Genomic DNA, 21955 nt, shown 5'->3' with positions numbered 1-21955 from the left:
ACGCCGGCACAGCCGTGTAGAAACGTGACTGATCTAATGCTCATGGACTGAGTCAGGAAACCCAGCAAGGCCTGTCTGTTCTGAGTCTTCTTGGCCTGTCTGGGTAGCATCCCGTCCTGCAGGGCGTAGGGCAGGACTCTTTCTGGCAGGGGGGTCTTATGGCCAACAATCAGGCCAGGGAGGTCAGAGAATTTCTTTATGGCCAGCTCCAAGACAGAGAGGCAGGGTGTGGTTGGAGTGTACCTGTAACTCACCTTGGGGAAGAGGATTCTAATTCTTATGGCTGCCTCATGGGAGAATTGGGCTGAGAGACACGAGAGACGGAGAAGATCAGCGGAAAACTTTGCTTCTGATGCTGCCTCTGAGGCCTCCACTTTGGGGTGTCACTTCCTGGGACCCAAGATCCCGCATCCCCCTCCTCAAGGAAGTCTTGGGAGGTGAGGCTGAGGATTCCAATGACCCACTTCACCTAGACCATGCCCTATGGCCATCAGGGCTCTGCAGGAATAAGGACAGTAACCAAAGAAGCAACAGGGACCCAAGCCTCTTTCTTTTCACCATCTTTTTAAAGTCTTAGTGACTCGCCTCCTGTCCCTGCCTGTTGACTCATTTTGTGGCCAAGGAGGCATTTAACCGCAAGAACACTTCTGCTTTCTTGCTGGAAAATGGGTGTGCTGTGCCTTATCAATTAGACATTTTCCACGGTCACCCAAAAATCTGACATGCTCTTCAGTGAGCTGTAAAGCTCCCTCCTCTTCCAGGGCCTGGAGGGTGTTCACTATAAGGGACACACGCAGCAGTTCCTCTTCTGAAGGTCAGGGGTTTCCAGACTCGAGGTGACTTTCCTGATATCTCTGCTCTTCACATCAGAACAGCGTCTATTCTGGGTCCAGTAACGTCATCCACATTGACCAGCAGAGAAGTATTCGTACACCTCAGGCCACTGGAGGGACTTCCTTCTTAAGAATTCAAAGAATCTTTACAGCTGTCACTTCATCTTTGAATTCCAGGAGTCGGAATAGACCCAGCACCACATAATGAGGTCCAGTCTACAGGGTTCAATTTTTCCTTGTTTTCTCTCTTTTCTGTCCAATTCAGCATGTCTTTTCTGAACATTTTCCTAAATGCTCAGCACAGGACCAGGCACGGTGGGTGACTGAGGGATTTCAACCAGACTGAATAATAAACACTAGCTCAACGAAACTTGTGGGAAGGAACCCAAAAAAGGACTCAGTGGGATCCCAACTGAATTGCAATCAGATTGCCAAGATGTAGGGTATGGAGCAACTGAACCTACAAAAATGGGCAATGACCAGGCCAGCTGTCAAAATAAAAATCTGCAGCAACCAGCCCAGGAAACCAACCCATCGCCTACAGTCCCTAGCCCCGATGACAGCCTGACACAGTCGGATGTGCAGGACGCCAGATTACTATCTCTAGTGACAACCCAGGAAGCCAAAGAATAAGGTCTTTTAGCAATCAGCCGTAAAGTCCAGGACTCCATGAACAACTAACAGCTTCCCAAATTTTTGTGATTGTTCCAACTTGGGAACAAATGGAGCCCCAACTGGGGCTCTGCAGAAATGCAAAATCTCAGTCCCGCCCATAACCTGTGGCTCAGAATCTGCATTTGAACCAGATCTAACCAATCCCACAGGATGCCCTCCTTCTAGGGGGACACCTCTAGCTCTCTCCCAGCCACCACCAGCCTCCAATCAGGGCTCACCCGAGTCTTCTCTTTTTCCACTGTGAAGATTTTCCATTCCTCTGTCTGCCTCTGAGTTTCTGCCAAACACAAGTGACTGACGGTGGCTGACCCCCTTGCTACAGCAAGCTCTGAATAAGCAACTTTGCTCATTCTTGTTTGGATAGTTTTTGCTTATTTCCACAGTATAGACAGTCATGGGTCTGGGTGATCAGAAATGGGAAATAGGATGTTAGTTGGAGATCTTGGGAGAGGCATTGGTGGGACATGATGTGGGTTGTGCAAAATGAGTTGAATTTGGGTGGCTGAAGAGCCATGACGAGGTGTTGGGGACACAGTTAATTCTGCACCCTCCCATCCACTTACATTAGTCTTCATTTATATTATACTGAATTATATTCATTATATCATTATATGAGTATGTTTATTTATTGCACAATATTAGTATATATTTATAATTTAACATGATATATATTGTGCATAGTATTATATCTATTATATAGTTTATTCATATCATACGTTGCAGAATAGTATTTATTCCCTATTTGTATTCATTTATTTATTTAACATATTTCTACATTATTCATCCATTCACTTCTATTAGTATATTATATCAGTATGTTTATATTTCTGTTACGTTCATGGTTTCCTGTTTTATTCTATGGGTTACAATTTAATGGGATTGTTATTTTTATGGATGCTCATGTTTGGCTGCTGGAGACCTTTCAACTTGATTCCTACTCTTTGCCATTATTTGAAATGATGCCCTTTTTTACTCATGGGTAGAAAAAGATGTTACAGGCTCAACTTACACTTCCCCTGGCCAGCCCTGGATTAGCCACTTCAGTAAGGAGCCTGACTTCCTTTTAATGAAGCATGTTTAGAAATGAACATATGAGTAATCAGTGCCTATTGTTCCTGGGATGACACTGCTCATATACCCTCTCAATGGCCGGGACTGGGAATTGTAAGTGTGTCTGTGTGTGTACATACAACTCCATTTTTATCTATCTATCCATCTGTCTATTTTATCTGTCTACTCTTATCTATTCTTCCATCCACCCCTCCATCCACCCATCCACCCATCTACCTGTCCACCCATCCAATCATTCATCCACCCATCCATCCATTCACCCATCCACCTGTCCAATCATTCATCCATCCATCCATCCAACCATCCATCTATCCATCCATCCCTCCATACATCCTTCCATTCACTCATCCATCCATCCATCCATCCACCCACCCATCCATCCACCCACCTATACATCCACCCATCCACCCATCCATCCATGCATCCATCCATCCAACCATCCATCCTTCCATTCACCCATCCATCCATCCATCCATCCATCCATCCACCCACCCATCCATCCACCCACCTATACATCCACCCATCCACCCATCCATCCATGCATCCATCCATCCAACCATCCATCCTTCCATTCACTCATCCATCCATCCATCCATCCATCCATCCACCCACCCATCCATCCACCCACCTATACATCCACCCATCCACCCATCCATCCATCCATCCACCCACCCATCCATCCACCCACCTATACATCCACCCATCCACCCATGCATCCATGCATCCATCCATGCATCCATCCATCCATCCACCCATCCTTCCATTCACTCATCCATCCATCCATCCATCCATCCTTCCATTCACTCATCCATCCATCCATCCATCCATCCATCCATCCATCCATCCATCCATCCATCCATCCATCCATCCATCCATCCATCCATCCATCCATCCATACATACATACATACATACATACATACATCCACCCATCCATCCATACATCCATCCATCCACCCATCCATCCATGCATCCACCCATCCATCCATCCATCCATCCATCCATCCATCCATCCATCCATCCATCCATCCATCCATCCATCCATCCATCCATCCATCCATCCATCCATCCATCCATCCATCCATCCATCCATCCATCCATCCATCCATCCATCCATCCATCCATCCATCCATCCATCCATCCTTCCTTCCATTCACTCATCCATCCATCCATCCACCTATCCATCCATCCACCCATCCATCCATCCATCCATCCATCCATCCATCCATCCACCCATCTATCAATCTGTATCTGTCCATCTGTCCATCTGTCTACCTATCATCTCTATCATCATTAGGTATCTATTTATCTCAATACCTCCACTTCTAAGCCAACACCACAGGGCTTATTTTAGCCCTCCATCTTTCCAAATCTGTTATTCCCTTCTCTGACGGTGAGAAACTCATCCCCCATTATCCACAATATCCTTGCACATTTGCTCAATCCTAAAATACACCCGTTAACTACTTTCAGAATTGCAAACCCAGACCTCTTGGAAAATCAAACTTTCCAAAAGCTAAGTAACCTTTCAAGCAAACACTGAAGGGCTCAGGGGTCTGTGAACATTCCCTTAATTTGTCATATGTGGTGTTGTGAATCAGGCAGTGAGGGAGGTTGATGGGAACGTGTCCAGTGCCTCTTTCTTTGCCCACAAAAGATAGTGTCCTCAGACATGCATCAACTCTCACTATCTGTGCATAATACTAACTGGTACATACTTCCTTTCTCATACACACAAAAGCAGCTGTAATTGTACTGGTGACTTGCCTCAGGTCAAGTGCATTTTCTAATCAATGTTTACATGTCCTGCAGCTCTTGCTGGACTAATTAATGACTAACTTGTTTGTAAAAATATTTTTTTTCTGTCCCCTTTAGTCAATATGTGGGTACTTCAAAAAGTTTGTAGAAAAACGTAATTAAAAAAATAATAAGGGCCGGCCCGGTGGCACACTGGAGAGTGCGCTGCTTGGGAGTGCGGCAGCACTCCCGCCGAGGGTTCGGATCCCATGTGGAGACCGGTTCCCGCTCACTGGCTGAGCGTGGTGTGGGCGCAACACCGAGGGTTGCAATCCCATTGCTGGTCCCTGGTACGGGTGCGACACCGAGGGTTGCGATCCCGTTACCGGTCAGTAAAAAAGACAAAAAGGAAAAAAAAAATAATAAGCATCTGTTCATGAACTTTTTGAAGACCCCTTGCATATAGCCTCTTATGACTAGAGTGCTGACCTAATTTCATAATTTTTGATCTCTTTTCAGCATTGCCTCAAAGTGTACTTTATCTCTTTTTGCCCAGGAGAAGCTTTGCAGCTCCAAATTGTCTGCTTTAATTTTGAAACTGTGCAAGTTACTTGGAATGCAAGTGAATACCCTGGGACAAACTTGACTTTCCTCTACAAGTAAGTGCCCTCAGGAAACAAACCCCATGCCCTGTGCTAAAATACTTCTCTTTGGAGACATCAACAGTTCAAGATGCCAGAAAATAAAGGCGTGAGATCTGTTTAGCCCTCAGCCCTCACCACAAACACAACCACACTCCCTCAGACCTAACCGAGTCATGACTGAGTCATGCTCAAACCACCTAGATTCTTGCCAAAATATTCACTAGGAACTTTGTTCAGTCAGGGCCACTTGTGACCTCACAGGAGTTGCCTTTGATTGTAGCTTTACACCCTCAAAACGTTATCCGCTACTCAGCTGCAGCAAAGATTCATGCTCTGAAGCTTTTCACAATAGGTTATGGGTGGCCCTTTCGACCTTCTTTCTTCCAACCATGAATCTCCCTGGTGTGGGTTGATCTGCCTTGCCTTACACACCCAAAGACATAAGTATAAGTGTGGGAGTAAGGGTTTTCCCAGCAAATTTAGTCTTAATTCTGCAAACAGGAGGTGTGTCATGTGTGGTCGATCCTTCAGCATTTGATAGCACAGGAGATAAACGGGAAAGGGTACAGAACAGGGAAATTTTAAAATGAATTTATTTGAAAAAGAAGACTCACAGAAAAAAGAAAGTGCTGGGTTTTTCAAGTGGTCACATAAGATAAGTCACTTGAGTTTTTTTGAGCCCTAGTTTCCTCATCTGCAAAGAGGTCAATTCTCGATCCTGTTATAGCTTGGATGGTGGTGATGAGGCGTGAGCTGGTCTCAGGCTGGGTACTAAGCTTCTTCTTAGTACTGTAAGCAAGCCACAGAGAAGTACCTGATCTTGGTACCTCCTGGTATAGCACCTCCTAAAATCAGGCGCTTGGTCACTCTGCAGATCAAATAATACTTGTACCAGTTTCCAAGGGCTGCTATAACTGGCCAGCTTAGATCAACAGATATTTATTCTCACATTCCTGGAGACCACAAGTCTGAGATCCAGGTGTGGCAGGGCCATACTCCCTTGGAAGGCTCCAGGGGAGGATCCTTCCTGCCTCTTCCAGCTCCTGGTGGCTCCAGACATCCCTGGGCTTTGTGGCCGCATCACTCCAGTCTCTGCCTCTGTCTTCACCTGGCTTCTCTGTGTCTTTTCCTCCCGTTCCGTCTCTTATAAGGACACCTGTCAATGGATTTAGAGCCCACCCTAATCCAGGAGGATCTCATCTCTAGATCCTTAACTTATTGCATCTGCAAAGACCCTATCTCCAGATAAGGCCCCATTCACAGATTCTGAGAATTTGAATGTGGACATGCCTTTTGAAAGACCCCAACTCAACGCACTACAGAAGCCATTCAAGGGCCTTAAACGAGAGAGGTGATACTTCTCTTTTTGGACAGAAAAGTTGCAAGGAAGGATTATTGAAGCAAAGGAGGAGGGGTACCAACCCGAGTCTGTGCAGAGATGTGCTGTGAAAGAATGGGCATCGGATATGTTAAGATGCTACTTTAAAAGATGCTCTATGGCCAAATGATCCTCTTTTTAAACCACAGGTTCAGCGGTGATGAGGCATATGATCAGTGTCCCAACTACACTCTCCAGCGAGGTCACACTGCTGGGTGCCTCCTGGAGGCAAAAGATCAAATTTTGTATTTTTCCATCAGCAACAGAACACATCCTCTTCTCACCAGGAGCCAGTGGGTCAGTGATTACCGTAAGTACTGAGGAGTGAGCTCTTTGCCCACTTGCCACTGCCCCCTTCTTGACCCCAACTCCCAAGAGAACGGCCTTCTAGAAAGTTCCATGTTGACACGCACACTGGGCAGGGATGTATTTGCCTAGTGGGGTGGACCAGATGATCCCAGGAAGGCTTTGATCTGAGAGAATGAGCTAGAGACACAGCACAGAGCCCGCCACCTTCACTTACAGAGGGAGAGAGAAACACCCCCTTGCCCCACTGCCATCTCACCCCATTGTTTCTTTTTTAAAAGTTCACTGAGGGTTGACTGTCAATTGCAGGTGAGGAAACCCTGTGCAGATGTAGTGAAACCCTCTCTCCAAAATGTTCATTCTTTATTCTGGAATTCTGTGAGTCCATTTTTTGGGGGGTTGGGGAGGCTTAGTCAAATTCCTGTTGCTTACAACAGAATCTCTGAAACTGGGTAATTTGTAAAGAAATAATTTATTTCTCACAGTTTTGGAGGCTGGAAAGTCCGAGGTCCAGGGGGCATGTCTGGTGAGGGTCTTCTTCTCGAAGTGGGCTCTATGCAGTCTTGAGGTGACATAGGGTATCCCATGGTAGAAAGGCTGAGAGTGTGTGAATGTGCTCACCTGCTCTCCTTGTAAGGCCCCCAGCCTCCCATGGTAACCTACACATCCATTAGTCCATCAATTGATTAATCCATGAATGGATTGATCCATTCGATGAGGACCTAGCTCTCACAATCCAATCACCCCCTTCCAAAGGCCCCACCTTCCAACACTGCCACACTGGGGACCAATCTTCACATGAGCTTCGGAGGGGACACACATTCAGACCACAGCAGGGGGTGAACAGATCTGTTTGAGAATCTGATGAGAGCTGTCACCTCTTAACTCATGAAATCACCTGTACATACTACATGAATTTCCAAGGGCCATTGCAATAGATTGCCACTAACTGGATGGATTAAAACAACACAGATTTGGGGCCGGCCTGGTGGCGCACTGCTACAGTGCGCCGCTTGGGAGCATGGCGGCGCTCCTGCCGAGGGTTTGGATCCCACATACAGACTGTTTCCCGCTCACTGGCTGAGCGAGGCGCGGGGGCAACACCAAGGGTTGCGATCCCATTGCCGGTCCTTGTCTGGTACGGGGGCGACACTGAGGGTTGCGATCCATTGCCGGACACGGAAAAAGACAAAAAAAAAAAAACCACAACACAGATTTAATCCTCTCATGGTTCTGGAGGCCAGAAGTCAGAAATAAAGGTGCCGTCAGGGTTCGCTCCTTCTGGAAGCTCTCGGGGAAGTGTGTTCATGCCTCTCTCCCCCTGTCTAGTACTCGCTGGCCATCTCCAACACTCCGTGGCTTGCAGATGCCTCCTTCAAATCTCCAACTCCACCCCCACGTGTGTTCTTCTGAGTCTCTGTCTTCATATAACCATCTTGAAAAGGCGACAATCATAATACGTTCAGGATCTACCCTACTCCAGTATGACCTTGTCTTAACCAATTACATCTGTAATGATCCTATTTTCAAATACAGTCACATTCCGAGATAGTGGGGAGTTAGGACTTTAACCTGTCTTTTTGTGGGGGGCACCATCCATCCCACAGCATATACACACACAAGAGGTTTTCCCCATAATTTCAGAGAGTTTCTTCTATGACTCACCTGCAGGTCCTTGTAACCACGGTTAAAACTTCTACTATAAAAGTAATAAGGAGAAATGAACCCCCAATCCCATAAGGTATTATAGGAAGGATGGCAGGAGGAAGTGGGTCTAAAGCAAATACACCACAATAATTTCAGAGAGGTGGAACGCTAACCTCCATAAAGAGGGTGACCACTCTATTGTTTATTTCTTCTTAGTGAAACCCAGCTCCCCAAAAGACGTGAAATTCTTGTGGCATCAGGAGGCAGTCACGGTGACATGTTCTGACCTATCCTATGATGGTCTCCTCTATGAGGTCCAGCACAGGAGCACCTTTGACCCTGAATGGCAGGTGAGTCGGGTGCACCCTCTCAGCACAATGCTGAGTGAGTGTCCCCAAGATGAGAGTGGTGGGGTCAGGGGGTCTCCCCAGAACACCTTTCCCCTCTGTCTCCACCTTTCCACATTATTCCATTCCAACGTTTCTTCTCGAGTGACCCTGAGTCCAGCTTGGCTCGTTTCCACCCCGTGTCACCCACGATTCTCCAGAGAATCAGAACCAGTAGGACCTCTGTCTCTATACCTTTATGTATCTATCATCTCTGTCTATGCATCGATCAATCACCTATCTATACCTGTCTGTCTACTCTATTACCTATCTCTGTATAATCTCTATCTATGTATCTACTCTATCTACAGATCTGTCTGTCTGTCTGTCCATCCATCCATCCATCTGCCCATTCATCGTCCATGCTTTATAAAGGTTATCTATGTATACAAATATATAACTATCTATAAGTATAATGATAGCCTATTGCAATATATAATATATATACTATATCTGTTTCTACCTATGTTTCACTATGTATCTATATTGATTGACATATATAGAATATATATACCTGTATATTTATCTATATAAAGATAGATATATAAATGTAGAGTATATAGATACTTATAGATATACGATACCTACATATCCTATATCTTTGTCTCTATTTGTCTATATCTATATCTATATGTTGAGAAATATAGAGATATATTGATATAGAGCTATTCATATACAATATATATATATATATACAAATACACATACCAATAGGCTATCTGTATATCTATTATATTTTTGTGTGGATATATATGTAGATTGATAGAAACATGCATGTATGTATGTAGATATTTTATATATATATTCTATACCTGTATTTCTGTTTATATTCTATATTTATAACTTTTGTATTTTATATCTACATATGCTATATCTATATATCTAGAGAGACAGACAGAGACAAAGAGAGAGATTGAGATTTATTTTATTAGTTTTCATGATCGTGGGAGCTGCCAAGTCAGGCTGGAAACTAAGGAAGTTTCTATGTTGCAGTCTTGAGACTGAATTCCTTTTTCTCTGGAAAACCTCAGTCTTTTCTCTAATGCCATTGACTGATTGGGTGAGGCCCACCCACATGATAAAGTTAAAGTTAACTAATTATAAAGATTAATCACATTTACAAAATACCTTCACAATGACACCAACAGTGGTGTTTGACCAAACAACTGGACACCTTGCCCAGCCACAGGGACACATAAAATTTACCTACTATCCCACCCCCCTGTTGGGCATTTACAACCTGAACCATATACCCCTCTCTATATGTGTTTTAGATGTGCGGAGGCACTTTCTAGTTTTGAGTATAAGAGCACAATCAATAGAAGAAATTGAAATTGTATGAATATTAACGACCCAGAGGCCCTTTTCATAATTAAAAGGCTATGATATAATCAAGGGATTAAGTTCCCCACATGGGTAGAACTGGGATCTATGGGAAAAATCTGAGGGGAACAGATGGAATCACCTGGAATCAAGTATATCAAGGTGCCCATTCCTGGAGGTGCCCGAGGAAAGATTGGTGTCTGCTTGCAGGAAATCTCCTAAAGGCTAGGGTTTTGCATGGTGTGTGTGTGCGTGTGGGGGCATTTGTAAAGCTGTATGAACATAGATAAAAAAGCATTGAGCATAGCTGTGAGTAAGCACTCAATCAATGTCCACTCTTACTACTGGGCGATAGAACTTCTCACGTTGGTGCACAGAGACAGGAAGGAGATCAGTGAAGATGGAGACAGGAATCCCTGCCCTCACGAGCCTGCGTTCTGCAGGAGATAAACTGTAAAGAAATATGCATGCAATTGGTGAGTCCATGAAAAAGAGAGACCACGGGCAAGGAAGAGCTGAGGCGGAATCTCTGCTGTCCATGGTGTGGTCAGGAAGACTTTGCTTTTGCAGGACAGAATGCAGGGAAAGGGCTGAAGATTCCACTTTGAAAAGCAAATATGTGGTGGATCAAGAGAAAGAAACCCAGCTGCATGGGGAGGTCTGTTGTGTGTCTGCTTTCCGTGTCATTCCACAAAGTCCTCATCATGACATGCAAGTCAGGTGGGATGGCCTCCAGAAGAGATGAGGACCCGGGGCAGGATGTAGCTAGTCCATGCATCTCTGTCTTTACGTACTTTCTTTTACGTTTTCTACCCTCTGATTTTGGCCACCCACAGACTCCTCCAGGATGTGACTGTCCGCTTGTATGTGGAAGGCACGTGGAAAGAGGCAGCTTGCCATTTCGAAAGCTGATTTTTAAGCAGACGGCTATGAGACACTAAATAGAACAGCAGTGTCACCCAGAAAAACTGAGTCCAAGCAGAGAGCAGGACTGGAATCCAGGTGTTTGGTTCCAAGTGCAGTTTGCAGAGTTTGCTCATACTTCCCAGAAAGGGCCTGGGCTCCATTATCTCTCCTTAAAATAAGATAATGCAGTCAAGACACAGGACCTTCAGTGCTACAGGACAGTGTCGTTCCTGACCAAAGGACGACCAACTAGGTGACTTGAAATAATGGACATTTATTCTTGCACAGTTTTGTAGTCCAGTCTGAAATTAAGGTGTCTGCAGGGTTGGCTCCTTCTGGAAAACCTGATGGAGAACCTAATCCGTGCCTTTATCTCAGCTTCGGGTAGTTGCCGGCAATCCTCGGCATTCCTTGCTGTATAAATGCATAACTCCAATCTCTTTGTTCTTCCCATGGTCATCCCTCTGTGTGTCTCTGTGTCCTCATCTCCTCTTCTTATAAGGACACAAGTCCTGCTGGATTAGGGACCACCCTAATGACTTCATCTCACTGTGATTACATCTGCAAAGACCTTACTTCTAAGTAAGGTCACTTTCACTGGCACTGGAGTCAGGACTTTTGGGGGGGACAGAACTCCACCCATGACATCCGCTCATATCTAAGCTAACATCTCTCTGCCTTTAGACAGTGCTTTGAGGTAACCCACCCCTACTTTGGTCTCTCACAAGTGTTCTTCCTTGTTATGTTTGTTCAAAGACAACATCTCGGTGATACCAGGGGCACAGCACACGTTCACTCTGTGATCTTTGAGAGCCTGTGTCTTATGCTCAGTGTTTACTCGTGACGGTCTTTTTGCTCACGAGTGAAATCATTGAGGCGATGATTATCTCAGGTTGCAGATGCCGTGCACCATTTATGCAAGAAAAATGCTAAGGCGAAGACACACTGGGGTTCAGAGCAGTAAAGTGAGGGGACTTGTGATGAGCATGGAGAAAATGAAGTTGAGTGAAATAAGCCAAGCACAGAAGGAAAAATACTGTGTCCTCACTCATAAGTGGAAGCTGAGAGAGAGACGGAAGGGAGGAGAGACCACAGCAGTGTGTTGGACTTTCAGAGGAAGGGAGCAGACCTAGGGTTGCAGAGTGGTATGGGGGTTCAGGGGGCGGAGGATGGAGGTTGGGGATTCATTGGGTGGAAGACACAGGGAATAATCACAATTTGTAGCAATGAGCATGCTCATAGTATTGATCTGCCCCTTACATTTTGGGCACAAGTGGTGATGATCAGCTTTATACCCCATGAATATGCATAACCCCCCCCCCAAAAAAAAAGTGAGCTAGCAACGTAACTGAAAGAAGACCTCTCACTTTTACTTTTGTACAGTTTCACACATGTGTGCTGCGAGACACACACACAACTGTGTGTACCTGGGGTGCTTTGGGGTGCAGCATCTGAGCCCAAAGGAATGGTATAATGTGACAAATGTAGATGTTCCAGCCCAAAGGCTGTACATGGTTGACGGATTCGCACTGTCATTAGAGCTCAGAAAACACGAGGTTGGATCCCAGGAGGAGCAGCAAGAGGAAGAAGGAGTGTTGGCAAAACTGGTGCCTTAGAGGAGATGGCTGGAGAGAAAGCTATGGTTATGGCATTTTGGATGTGACATGCCCTAAAATTTGAAAATGGTGGCAATAAAATACAGATGGTCCCTGATTTAGGTTGGCTCAACGTAGAGTTTTTTCCACTTTATGGTGGTATGAAAGCGATATGTGTTCAGTGGAAACCATACTTTGGGTACCCACATAAACATCCTGTTTTTCACTTTCAGTACAGGATTCAGTAAATTCCATGAGCTCTTCAACACTTTGTTATAAAACAGGCTTTGCGTGAGATGATTTTACCCAACTGCAGGCTAGCGGAAATGTTCCGACCACGTCTAAGGTAGACCTGGCTACCCTGTGATGTTTGGTAGGTTGGAAGCATTAAATGACTTTTCAATTTACGATATTTTCAACTTATGATATTTCAACTTATGATAGCTTTGTCGGGGCTTAACCCCACTGTAAATTGAAGAGCATCTGTACGGCAGCGAGGGTGAATGTGAAGATAAAATACTACCATGAGGGAGCGGAAAGTAACAGAAGCAGAAGGAAATCCATCAGAATAGGAGAAAACAGACCCAGCAGGATAGAATCGGTACCACTTCTCGTCAAAGAGACACAAGTTAAGAAAATGTACAATACTGTGTTTCTCCTAAATAACATGCAAATAATAAAGCAAGGACTGTTTACTGATGCTAAGCACAAACGAGCTTTAAGAATTTGTCAATAGCCCTAGTTCTGCCTTACGAATTCCCTTTTTTAGAAATCTCTCTTAAGGAAGGTTCCTCAAACAACTACAGGTAGATCTTCCACACGACGCAGCAATCCCACTACTGGGTGTGTACACCCAGAGGAATGGAAATCATCGTGTCGAAGGGAGAGCTGCAATCCCGTGTTCATGGCAGCTTGGTTTACAATAGCCAAGACATGGGACCAACCTGAATGTCCACTCATCACCGTTTCTGATTTCTGTCCAGTCCAAGGAGGAGAGAACCTGTAATGTTACCATTGAGGGCTTGGATGCTGAGAAATGTTACTGCTTCCGGGCCAGAGTGAAAGCCACAGAGTCCAGCTATGGCTCGGACACACAGCCGAGCGACTGGTCGGAGGTGACTCACTGGCAGAGTGGCGAGCCGAGAGGTAAAGCTGGTTACTCAGCGGAGGCTGCACGGTCATGGGCCAGCGCCCTGCCTCTGCGGGGAGGGTGGGCTGAGAAACATGCCTGGAAACAGGGATGACCTTAATTCCACATCCAGAAATCAATTTGGAAGCAATGACTCTTGCTGTTTCTCCTTTCAGGCTGCTTCCTCCATTGGGCCAATTTTTATTTTTATCTCTATTAACACAGCAACCATAATAGCAGGTACCATGTATGGGAAACTGGATTTGTGTCAGTTACTGCATACGTGATGGCTGATCTTTGAAATAAAGTGTCAGTGGTGTTCTACATAGATATAGATAGATAAATAGACATAATAGACATTATAAACATAGATAATAGACAGGCAGATAGAAAGGTGGACAGTGGGTGGATAAATACATGATCAGTGGCTAACGAGCTCGATACAGAGATAGATACATAGACCATCGATGATTGATAGATGGATAGGTGACAGGTGACAGGTGATAGATAGATAATAGGTAGAGAGATAGATAAATCATAGATAAACACAGATGATAGAAAGAAAGAGAGACAGACAGACAGACAGACAGATAGATAGATATTCTCTGTTCACAAAAATTGGTAATGGAGGTGACCCCATTTCTCAACAATCTAGTCCTTTCTGCCTTTCCCTGGACACAGAGAACCCTTCCTTTGGTCGACCAGAGGTCTCCAGTGTTGTGTTCTATGCAAGGATGCGATTCAGAAGTCAGGGCTTTTCAGACAAATGAAGCTACTGTGCATTTGCAGCTCCTTTTAAAGTGTGTTTAAAATTCCCCCAAGTTTGGAATGTTTGTATCATTAATCATCGTACTTAATTGTTGCTTTTTAAAATCTCTGCTATTATATTAATGAAAACATCTGAACACATGTAAAAATACTAATTGGATGCGAATGCCTCTACAGTTTTGCAAAAGAAAATAAGAGTAGAGAAAGCAGGATGGAAAAAATGCACCTGCCAAAAGCTGAGAGTTGCTTCTGGAGGTTGGGAGAGAAAGAGTAAAAGAGGCTTAGTTATTGAGGGGAAAGGGAGCTGGTATCGTTTGTTTGGTTTCATTTCTTTGAAGATAAGGCTGGAACCTAGAGGACAAATATGTCACAGGTATTAGGTCAATGCATGTACTGCTGCATTCTTTGCATGCATTCTTCTGTCACTTGCAATTTATCAAAACGAAGGGTCTCTTTTCTTTTCTACACTCCACACACGATGTGAAAACTGGATGGATGGAAGGGGCTGCAGAATAGATCGTACCCTTCCGTCGAGGCCTCCCTGGGGAGGTAGAGTGGAAAGGACCTCCCCCAAACCTTTGTTGGGTCTGCATGGGCTACCTGGACAGGTGTCCCCAGATGGGCATCACCTTGGGTAAGACACTGGGGACCCACCTCTACCTCCTTTGGCTTTTGCTCAAACGTCACCTTTTCCTCCATCCCACCTGCAATGGCCACCCCCAGGCTCTCCCTTCCCTGAATCTCTCCACGGCACCAGCACCTGTGTGAGGGACCTGGCTGTCCTCTTTGGTTCTTCACTCTGCCACTGCCAGCAGGGCTTTGTCTGGACTGGTATTGCTGTGTCGTTGCCACTGTGGCTGCTGCTGTTGTGATCGTTGCTTTTCCTGTTGCTGCTGTTGTGGCTTTGTCTCGTGAGGTCACCATCCTGACACCACAGATAAATGCAGTGCCATTTTGGATAAATTTCCCTGGAGGTCCCCAAAGGACCTCAAAGCTGAGATGCCCTGTGGAAGACACCACTGTGCTTGAAAGAAAATCCCACACACATAGGCCACAAAAGAGGCCCTTGGACAGGAGGTGGAGTTCTTTGAGGGAAGGGACCATGCTCGGCTCATCTCTGTCCCTGGGGGTAATGAGACTGGCCATTAGCATTTTGCCCTGTGAGTGAACGTAAGACACTTCTCCCATCTGGGTGAACAACACCCCTTTCCTCCAGTCTGTTCCTGGAGGATTTAGTGGATATTTTCATGTCAGAGAAACATTCCTAGCAGGCACTTGGCCAGAGAAACCCAGTGACTACAGGTCCTAAATCTCTCTCAGACACTGTAGTAGATTCCGGGGGCTGATGTAACAAATTAAAACAAACGAGGTGGCTTCAAAGAACCGGGATTTATCCTCCCTTAGTTCTGGAGACCAGACGTCTGAGACGAAGATGTTTCAGGGCCACGCTCCCTCTGCAGGCTCCGGGGGGGTCCTTCCTGCCTCTTCCAGCTCTGGGTGGCTCGAGGCATCCCTGGGCCTGTGGCTGCATCACTCCAGTCTCTGGCTCTGTCTTCACATGGCTTTTCCTCTGTGTCTCTGTCTCCTCTTATGCCTCTCATAAAGACACTTGTCATTGGATTTAGAGCTCAATCTACTCCTGGGTGATCTCACATCTGCAAAGACCTTATCTACAAATAAGGTCCCATTCATGGGTTCTAGGGATCAGGCCTTCAACATATCTTTTGAGGGGCATGCACTTCAATGCACAAAGCCACCAATAGCCAAAAGCAAACACTGACATCCTCTAAAGATGCCTATCAACAGCAAGCTGCTCAGGGCAGTGTTTGAGTCTATCCCTCTCCTGGGGGTGGCTGCAGCATGTAACTTTGTCCAAAGTTGCTGCCCCTCCACCCTGGATATCAGCTGGGGCAATCAAGATTTGCTGACACTCATACATCGAAAAAATGGGGAGGTGGGTAGGGGTGGGATCTAAGATCCTGTTGAGAACTTACTAGAGTCCTTTTTCTTTTAGATTCATGCCAGGACAACCAAGAACCTCCCAAACCAAAATTTCCCAAATTTATATTAATTTCTAGCCTGGTCGCCCTCCTGACAGTGTCTCTTCTCTTTTCGTGTTTATGGAAACTGTGGAGGTAAGGATGACACTGGCCAGTGTCCTTCCATGCATGGGTGGGGGGGCTTTGGCTGCAATGATCTGTGACATGGGGCAAAGGGTGAATCACCATATATGGTCATTTCTCTGAGACCTGCCCCAAATGCCCACTTTGTCAATGGTACATTACAGGAAAGTTGAAAGGAAAATAATCACAAGGATGCACAGATATCTGGAATATGCACTGAGGAAAGTTCTTGTGCAGATGGTAGGATACATGCATGTTAACTCCTCCCACATGGTTTCTTTGCTCCCAGTGAAGACCCCGATTGACCCAGTTAGAGTCACAGGTGCTCAGACACCTTTGAATTTTGGTTCAGAACAGTTAAACCAGGCAACTTGGGGAGGGCAGCCAGAAAAACAGCACAAGAAAAGGTTTAAACATAGGTATAGATCTAGCAAACACAATGTTCTTCCACACTGTATTCGTGCATTTTGGTTGCATATAACAGAACACCTGAAACTGAGTAATTTATAAGAAACAAAATGTATTTCCTACAGTTTCAGAGCTGGGAAGTCCAAGGTCCAGGGAACGCATCTGGTGAGGACCCTGTTCTCGGTGGGAACTTTCTACACCCATGCAGGGTGTCACATGGTGAGAACGGGCTGAGCAATAGAGAACTGATCTGCTCACTTGCTGTCCTTATAAAGTCATCAGAACCAAGCCCCTCACTCCATGAATGAGTCAGTCCACTCACAAGGGCACAGTCCTCACGATCTAATCACCTCTTAAAGACCCCACCTTTCCAATACCATGATAGGATTCCCCACCCTGTTAACAGTGTTGCAGTGGGGTCAAATTTCCAACACAAGCACTTATAGAGAGCTTTCCAGAAATGTTTACTTTTCTTTGCTCACCTTCCATGGAACAATTTAACCCCTACAACTCCCATCTTTATTGAAACTTATTTGTGCCCTGGAGTTTGGCTGTTAATGATGTTTGAAGGTGACCATCAATACCCAGGGTTGTGGGTGCCGTCTTTGTTTCTGAGGATGAGGTTTCCACAGCAATGGCTGGAGAGTTGGAGAGAAACAGCTGTGTCTGAGCTGTGCTGATTTTGACAAGTTCAGAGGTGCTTGTCCTCATTTGATACAGCCCATGGCCACTTCATTTAGTGACCTGCAAATCGACCATTGCCCCATCAGTCTACTATGATCTCTTAAACCAGCTCAAACAGATGCCACCACTATGGTCATCTCAGGGTGGGAATGCAGCAGTCAGAGAAGGTGTGGACTTCAGCTAGGCCAAGCATATCCGCAACTCGGTGAAAAGTCTGGAGGGTTTCTTTTTAAAGATGACTGGTAAGGGGATCTTAACCCTTGACTTGGTGTTGTCAGCACCATGCTCACCCAGTGAGCTAAACAGCCATCCCTATATGGGATCCGAAACCATGGCCTTGGTGTTATTAGCACCACACTCTCCCAAGTGAGCCACGGGCCAGCCCTAAGTCTGGTGTTTTTGATATAAAGCCGAAATTGTCCCTAAGGGAAACAGAGGAATACACCTGGAAAAAAACTAATGTGTACCCCCATTCATGAGTGGTGTGAATCAACTATGTTAGTTGATTAGAGATGCCATAACAATGTCCCACACCCTGGGCAGCTTAAACAACAGACATTTATTCTCTCCCAGTCCTGAGGCTGAAGTCTGAGGTCAAGGCGTGGCAGGGCTGGTTCCTCCTGAGTCCTCTCTCTTTGGCTTGTAGACAGCGTCTTCTCCCTGTGTCCTCACATGGTCGTCCCTCTGTGCATGTCTGTGTCCTAATCTCCTCTTCCTAATAGGACACCAGTTCTATTGGATCAGGGCCCACCCTAGTGACCTTATTTTACCTTAATCACCTCCTTAAAGATCCTGTCTCCAAATGTAGTCACACTCTGGGGTCCTGGGGGCATGAGTTTTGGGGAGACATAACTCAGCCCATAACATCGAAAAAGTGAAACTAACCAACCCCTTTTTGATAGGACCAGTTTTGTGTGGACAGCATGGCTCTGTGCCTGTAATGTCCCACTTTTGGTGGGGGCTTCATGTGGATGTCAGAGGCAGGGTCCCTGGGGAGGGGGACGGGGGTCCCACCTTTACACTGAGGCACGGGCTGTCTGGGGGCTGTTTCTCTGAGTTGGAAGTCCACAGTCATCCCCAGCCCCTTGCAGGGCTCTGGGTCACGTGGCCCAGTTCAGGGGGGCCGGCCCGGCTGATCAGCCTCTCCTTGTGAATTTCAGAATGAAGAAGCGCCTCATACCCAGCGTGCCAGACCCCAAATTCACCTTTCCTGGGCTCTTTGAGAACCACCAAGGAAACTTTCAGGTAACTGTTCACCCCGCGTGTGTTTTCTCTTCCCTCCACGCAACACGTGTGCTTTGTCACGCCTTAATATCTCCCCGATAAACTGTTTCCAAAAAGCAACTTGCATCCCGACTGCCTCTTCAGATGCCTGGGAGAGTTTTCTGATCTGAAAGGATGGCTTCAGCGTTATCCCATTTGCTCAGAGAGAGAAGCTCGGGGATCCCAGAGGGGAGCTTCTCTTTAAGTCAGCCCCGAGATCAGACCCTCTCCCCCATCGCAGGGGATTTTCCAGCTTATCACCTTCCAATCTTACTAGGAAGTTATGTTCTTAATGGGTTCTCTGCGCAGGACTGAAAAACAAACCGTTCACTTTCGCTTTCAGATGTGGATAGTCGTTATTTCACTCATTCAGTGAAGTGCTTAGGGAGGGCTGAGCTACAGGGGACCCAGGGGGACAGAGACCAGTGTCCCCCCCACTGGCTGCACCCCCATGATCTCACAGGTGGTGGACACCCAGGCATGGATTTTACAGTACAGTGTGATCAGACTTGTGTGAGTTTTCCTGGGGCGACTGCCGCAAAAAAAGTACTAACTGGGGAGCTTAAAAAGCAGAAATTTACTCTCTCCCAGCTCTGGGGGCCTCTGGGGGAGGAAGGATTTGCTGGGCACTGAGAGTCCACAGACCTTTTACCTCTGCTTTTCCTTTAAAGTCTCACCCCTTTGGCTCAGACCTTTCTAATGCTTGGCTGGTGAGGTAGTGTCTTGTGGCTGCTGCAACAAAGGACCACAAATGGGGGTCTTAAAACATCAGGAATTGTTTCTCCCCCAGTTCTGGAGGCAGAAGTCTGAGGTCCAGGTGTGGCAGGGCCGTGCTCCCTCCAGAGGCTCCAGGGGAGGGTCCTTCCTGCCTCTTCCAGCTCCTGGTGGCTCCAGGCGTCCCTGGGCTTGTGGCCGCATCACTCCAGTCTCTGCCTCTGTCTTCATGTGGCTTCTCCTCTGTCTCTGTCTCCTCTTCTGTCTCTTATGAGAACAGTTCATTGCATTTAGGGACGATCTAATCCACGATGATCCCATCTTGAGATAATGAACTTAATTATAACTGCAAATATCCTTTCCTAAGTAAAATTTCATTACCAGGTTCTGGGCATATGTGGGTATATCTTTATGAGGGGTGGGCACCGTTGACTCTCCTACAGGGGTCAAGGTGGATTTTTAAACTACTTAGGTGAAGAATGTAGGGGAGGAAAAAAAAAAAAAACAACCTTTCTTTACCCTGTTAAGTTCTGCGAGTGGGACCCGCTGATTAAACTGACAAAAGACAGATTAAGGAGAAAATGTTAATTTCGTAGGCACACAGGGGCCCTCACAGAAAAGGAGTGAAAAGGGGTGGTTTCACCCAGGGGCTTATATGCCATTTTAAGAAATGATGATAACTTTGGGAAAGACACAGACAAAGAAAAAAAGGGCTCGGGCTCCCGAAGGGGGTGAGTGCGGGAAGGAGACTACGGAACGCACGGTAAATACGGCCTGTTTCTTAGGGTTTGTAAGGCAGACTCAAGTCATCTCAGGTGACAAGACTTGTGTCCAAAGTGTAAGGGGGTGGGGGCCACCTTTGCAAATGGAAATCTCCCTTACAACTCAGAAATTTATACCCTTCTTTTAGGCAGACAGGAAGAGGGCAGAGACCTCCTCCTGTGTTTGCTGTTTCTTAATTGCCTTTAGCTCAAAATAACCTTTGTGCCCAAATGGCAGATTTTGAGGTGGCATATTCTGCTACCCTTCCAGGGAGAGGAAAAGGACTGAGAGTTTACAGGACAGGAGGCGATGAAGTTTGTACGTATTGGGGACAAAAAAAAATAGACTGTCCCCTGTGGAAGAGGAAGGAAGGATCCTCCCCTCGAGTCTCAGGAGAGAGGCTGAGCAGAGCAGTGGATTTGCAAGGGGACGGGGGATGTCCCCTGCTTCTGGGAGAGAGTCCCCTGACCCTACGTTGGGTCTCCCTGCCTGCGCCGACAACATCACCCAGGTGTCTGTCAGAAGCTCAGATGTTTCGTTGGGCCCCACCTGGATCCGCTGAGATGGAATGTGCCTTCTAACAAGACTCCAGGTGATTTCTGAGCACGTGGCAGCTTGAGAGGCATTGCTCCTTCCAAAGGGTTGAAATGGCCACAGGATGTCTGCAGTCAGGAGGAGACACCCCCTCCCGGAGGATGCACTTGGAGGGAAGGAATCTAAGCTTCATGCCTTGGGTTCCAGGTGATTCTCTCCAAGACAGTCGTTCTGACACTCTCCGTGTCTAAAGAGTGGGCACCAGGCAGAGGGCAGGTCTAAACTGAGCATGGGCTGAGGGCAGAGCTCCCACACAAGAGAGCTGTGTTGTCTCTTTGGGAAGGGTGTTCCTTTCAAGGGGAGGCTGCCTGGTTTCCAGCGATGCTCGCTGGGGGCACCTCCTAGAGAGATGCTCAGAATGCGTCCCAGTGCTGCTTTTCCAGTGACTTGAGTCGGACTGTTTCATCCCTGCAGGAGTGGATTAAAGACACCCAGAACGTGGCCCATTTCAGCAAGATGGAAGGCGCAGAACGGGACTGTGGTTTTGAGGAACTTCTGGTGGTCCAGCCGACCAAGACCAGGCCCAGTGCATCCCAGATGGTGGCGCCATTGTGCCTGCAGACAGGCGAGGAAGAGGCCTCTGGGGGGTCCCTCCTGCTCCCTCGACGGTCCCTCCAGGGCAGTGACATGGTCTCTCTTGGGGGTTTTACATTTGTGGTCAATGACAATGCATACATGATGTTGTGACAGGGATGTGCCCTCAAAAGCCAACCTGGAGGTCGGCGTCGATGTGTGAGGCCAAGAGAAATATCACCAGGGGCTCCACACCACCTTGCAGGGGACTCCTTGGACAAATGATGCTGGGGTCTCTGAAGACCCACCACCCAACAAATGCATGCCCTGTGCCAACATCCGTCCCATCGATGTCTCTGTTGGAGGGATTGATGGTCGACTCAGTGTAGTGGGAGAGTATTCGAGCAATTTTTTTCTGTCAATTCTCAGCTCTTTGTGCCTCCTGTGTTTACATAAATCCTGAAGAAGGAAGGACAGGTGCCCTGAAATCTTTTTTC

The 21955-nt window shown here is 46.5% G+C and overlaps 1 protein-coding gene across 1 annotated transcript in view; it reads left to right on the top strand.

The window, feature by feature from the left end:
* CRLF2 (cytokine receptor-like factor 2) overlaps positions 1-21632 on the top strand; it is a 72626-nt gene extending 50994 nt beyond the window's left edge. Inside the window, exons 2-8 of the mRNA XM_008568132.1 lie at positions 4872-4974; positions 6487-6647; positions 8507-8640; positions 13484-13646; positions 16412-16532; positions 18773-18857; positions 21360-21632. Coding sequence (XP_008566354.1) covers positions 4872-4974; positions 6487-6647; positions 8507-8640; positions 13484-13646; positions 16412-16532; positions 18773-18857; positions 21360-21632 — 1040 coding nt within the window. The remainder of the gene's footprint in view (positions 1-4871; positions 4975-6486; positions 6648-8506; positions 8641-13483; positions 13647-16411; positions 16533-18772; positions 18858-21359) is intronic.
* The last annotated feature ends 323 nt before the right edge of the window (positions 21633-21955 follow it).

This window comes from Galeopterus variegatus, unplaced genomic scaffold, assembly GCF_000696425.1.
Source record: "Galeopterus variegatus unplaced genomic scaffold, G_variegatus-3.0.2 Scaffold21, whole genome shotgun sequence".
NCBI classification, from domain to species: Eukaryota; Metazoa; Chordata; class Mammalia; order Dermoptera; family Cynocephalidae; genus Galeopterus; species Galeopterus variegatus.
Note: the sequence above shows the minus strand (reverse complement) of the source record. Positions and strands in the feature narration are given on the sequence as shown.